At 56.6% G+C, this 2,581-nt stretch overlaps 1 protein-coding gene across 1 annotated transcript in view; it reads left to right on the top strand.

The window, feature by feature from the left end:
• The first annotated feature begins 2,525 nt into the window (after positions 1–2,525).
• Positions 2,526–2,581, top strand: part of IGFBP3 (insulin like growth factor binding protein 3) — an 8,565-nt gene continuing 8,509 nt past the window's right edge. Inside the window, exon 1 of the mRNA XM_046670373.1 lies at positions 2,526–2,553. Coding sequence (XP_046526329.1) covers positions 2,541–2,553 — 13 coding nt within the window. The 5' untranslated portion in view covers positions 2,526–2,540. The remainder of the gene's footprint in view (positions 2,554–2,581) is intronic.

Raw genomic sequence — 2,581 nt, 5'->3', positions numbered from 1 at the left:
TCCAGTTTATGTCAAAATCCACAAACGGCAGATTAATCGAAAGTCTGAAAAAAATTAACTAGCATGCCACAAAATTAAGTTTTATCCTATGCAAGTGCTCTCTGCAACAATTACATGGTGGGGTGTGGGGGAGGGGCTCCTTCAGTTTTGTCAAATACGAATGACTAAATATTGAAACACAATTCTCCCCCACGTCGCTGCTGCAGATTCACTTCGCTGCTGCGAGATTTCACGAGAAGCGCGATGACAGCCTATATAAAACGTCGCTATGGAATATCCATGGAGAGTTACAACGTAACGTTCGTTGTTCCGCGGTCTCCGGCTTGTTCAGGGACATCCTGGCGCTTGGGCGCCCCCTAGGGACTCCGCGCGGAACAGGAGCCTTTGCTCCAGCTGTGGGGGCTCGCATGGCTGTCTGAAACGGAGGAGCACCTAGGGATCGGCCTTAAACATTCTCCCTGGGCTTCTTCTGCCCGCTGCTCAGAAGATAACGGGGGTAAAAAGTGCCACGATGACCAGCCCAGCCCCGTGTATAACACTGTACTAGACAAAGGCGGACGTGCGACCTCAAGAATTTTGAAACAAAATCCGGCTCTAATTTCAGTCAAGTCTCCGTGGTTATTTCAGGAATAAATGTAACCCTGAGGGATTTGCTCTGTTTCCTTTAATTTTTCAGTGAAATCGGAGACCCTGTTCTTGGCTGTCAACGCAGAGAACATACAGCTACGAGGAAGGAGAAGGGACATCAAGGACGCTGTGGCGTACTTTAGGGTGACCAGGGCGGGTCTCCCACAGCTGAGTGCTGGACTCGGGGAGCCAACAGGGACGTGCGGGGCTGCGCAGGCCCCCTCGGTTTGTCTTTGATCTCTTCTCCTTTGCAGAGCTTCGGTTATCACTATATTTTATTTTATTTATTACTTATTTATTTGTTATGAGGAAATTGGTCTTCCCATTCTAAAAGGAGGATATATACACGCATCCACATGCATACATATGTGCATACACACAGAGAGGAGAGAGACAGTGAATGGATGTCAGCTTCACCCGCAGCTGCGTAGTGGGCTGGCCAGGGTAGTGGTCTGAGGGGGAAACGCAAGGGTGTCCTGATTCGCTGTTTCTACCGCAAACTGAGAAAGGCTCCTCCAAGACACCTATCCACCTCCTAGGGCAAGAATCCATTTTCAACAACGTCCAGGAAAGTCCCCTCCCACGGTGGTCTGACGGGTTCCCTCTGCTGATCCACAAGCTCTTCCTAAAAGAGCCTTGGGAAGCGTGATTCTCCGTTCAATCCTGGACCACTGGCGTCCTCTGTTGGTCGCCTAGGAAAGGGGCGCACAGACCCCGTTGAAAGGACTCGCACGGAGCAGGCCAGCCCGGCTCACCGCGACCTCAAGGGCGAAATTGCTCCCTCTGACTTGCACCCTAGAGCAAAGTGTTTAGATCGCACAGATGAGCGAGAATCCCAGTCTCCACTTCAACGCACCAGAGAGAACCTGGTACAGGGATGCAAGGCGGCCTGAGAAACTGAGCGTGAAAATTACCAATGTTGAGGATCTATTCGGCTATTAATTACGCTTCAGCGGTGCCTCCTTTATTGTTTTTATTGTTGTTTCGTTATGCATATAAACTCTATTTGAAAACGATATCAGGGAGAATACTTAAGAACAAGAACAGTCGTGACGTCAAATCTTTGACAAGCCGTTCTAAGGACCCACTCGGGGCCGGCCCACTTTGCCAACTAGGACTTGAAGTGAAACAGCAAACGTGAGCCTCCGCAGCTTTGAGAAGTGAACCTGAAAAGGGCGAAGGCCGAGTGCGCACCTGCGGATGCGCTTTCACAGGGCCCGCGGTGGGGGGTGCGAGCGGCCTGGCGGGCGCAGATAAAACCCCGAGTGCCTTGGCTCCCCAAGACCCCGACGCGAATCGGGTATTCTCATTCAGAAATGTCCCACGACTTCCCCGACTCGAGGACTGAAATTTTGGAAAGCTTTGTAAAGTACACACGGATGAGGAGCGGCGCATGCCAGTTTTCCCTACACCGGCTTGCCGCGGGGCGACCTCACCCTTGCGCGCAGAGGGAGAAGGGCGTAAGTACCAGGGTGGTCGGGGGCGCTGAGGTAGCCTGGGGCGCGGAGACTCCACGGTGGCCAAGGGGCTAGGGTAGCCAGAGGCGCCGGGGACGGCGGGGTGGCGGGAGCACCAGGCATGTGTGGGGGAAGCAGGTGCCCGACTTGCCGCGCGCTGCGCGTCCCCGCATTCGTCCCGGCTGCACAGGGCGAGGCGAGGGCCCCCGGAGCCTGGTCGGCTCTGGCCCGCCCCCGCCACCCCTCCACCCTGGCGTGCCGTTCCGGGGCGTGTCCTCGGCCACCCCGGCTTCTATATAGCAGCCGGCGCGCCCGGGCCGGCCAGATGCGAGCGCGACAGCGCGGCACTGAGGATTGGCCGCTGCCTACCCTGCTCCCGCAGCCTCGCGCCGCGCGCTGTCGCCCCGTCCCCGCGCGCCCCGGCCGGCCGAGCAGCAGGCCCCCGCGGCGGGCGCCATGCAGCGGGCGCGCCCCGCGCTCTGGGCAGCGGCGCTGAC

The sequence above is a fragment of the Equus quagga genome, chromosome 8 (assembly GCF_021613505.1).
Source record: "Equus quagga isolate Etosha38 chromosome 8, UCLA_HA_Equagga_1.0, whole genome shotgun sequence".
NCBI classification, from domain to species: domain Eukaryota; kingdom Metazoa; phylum Chordata; class Mammalia; order Perissodactyla; family Equidae; genus Equus; species Equus quagga.
The sequence above is the reverse complement of the archived record's forward strand: the minus strand, read 5'-3'. Positions and strand labels throughout refer to the sequence as shown.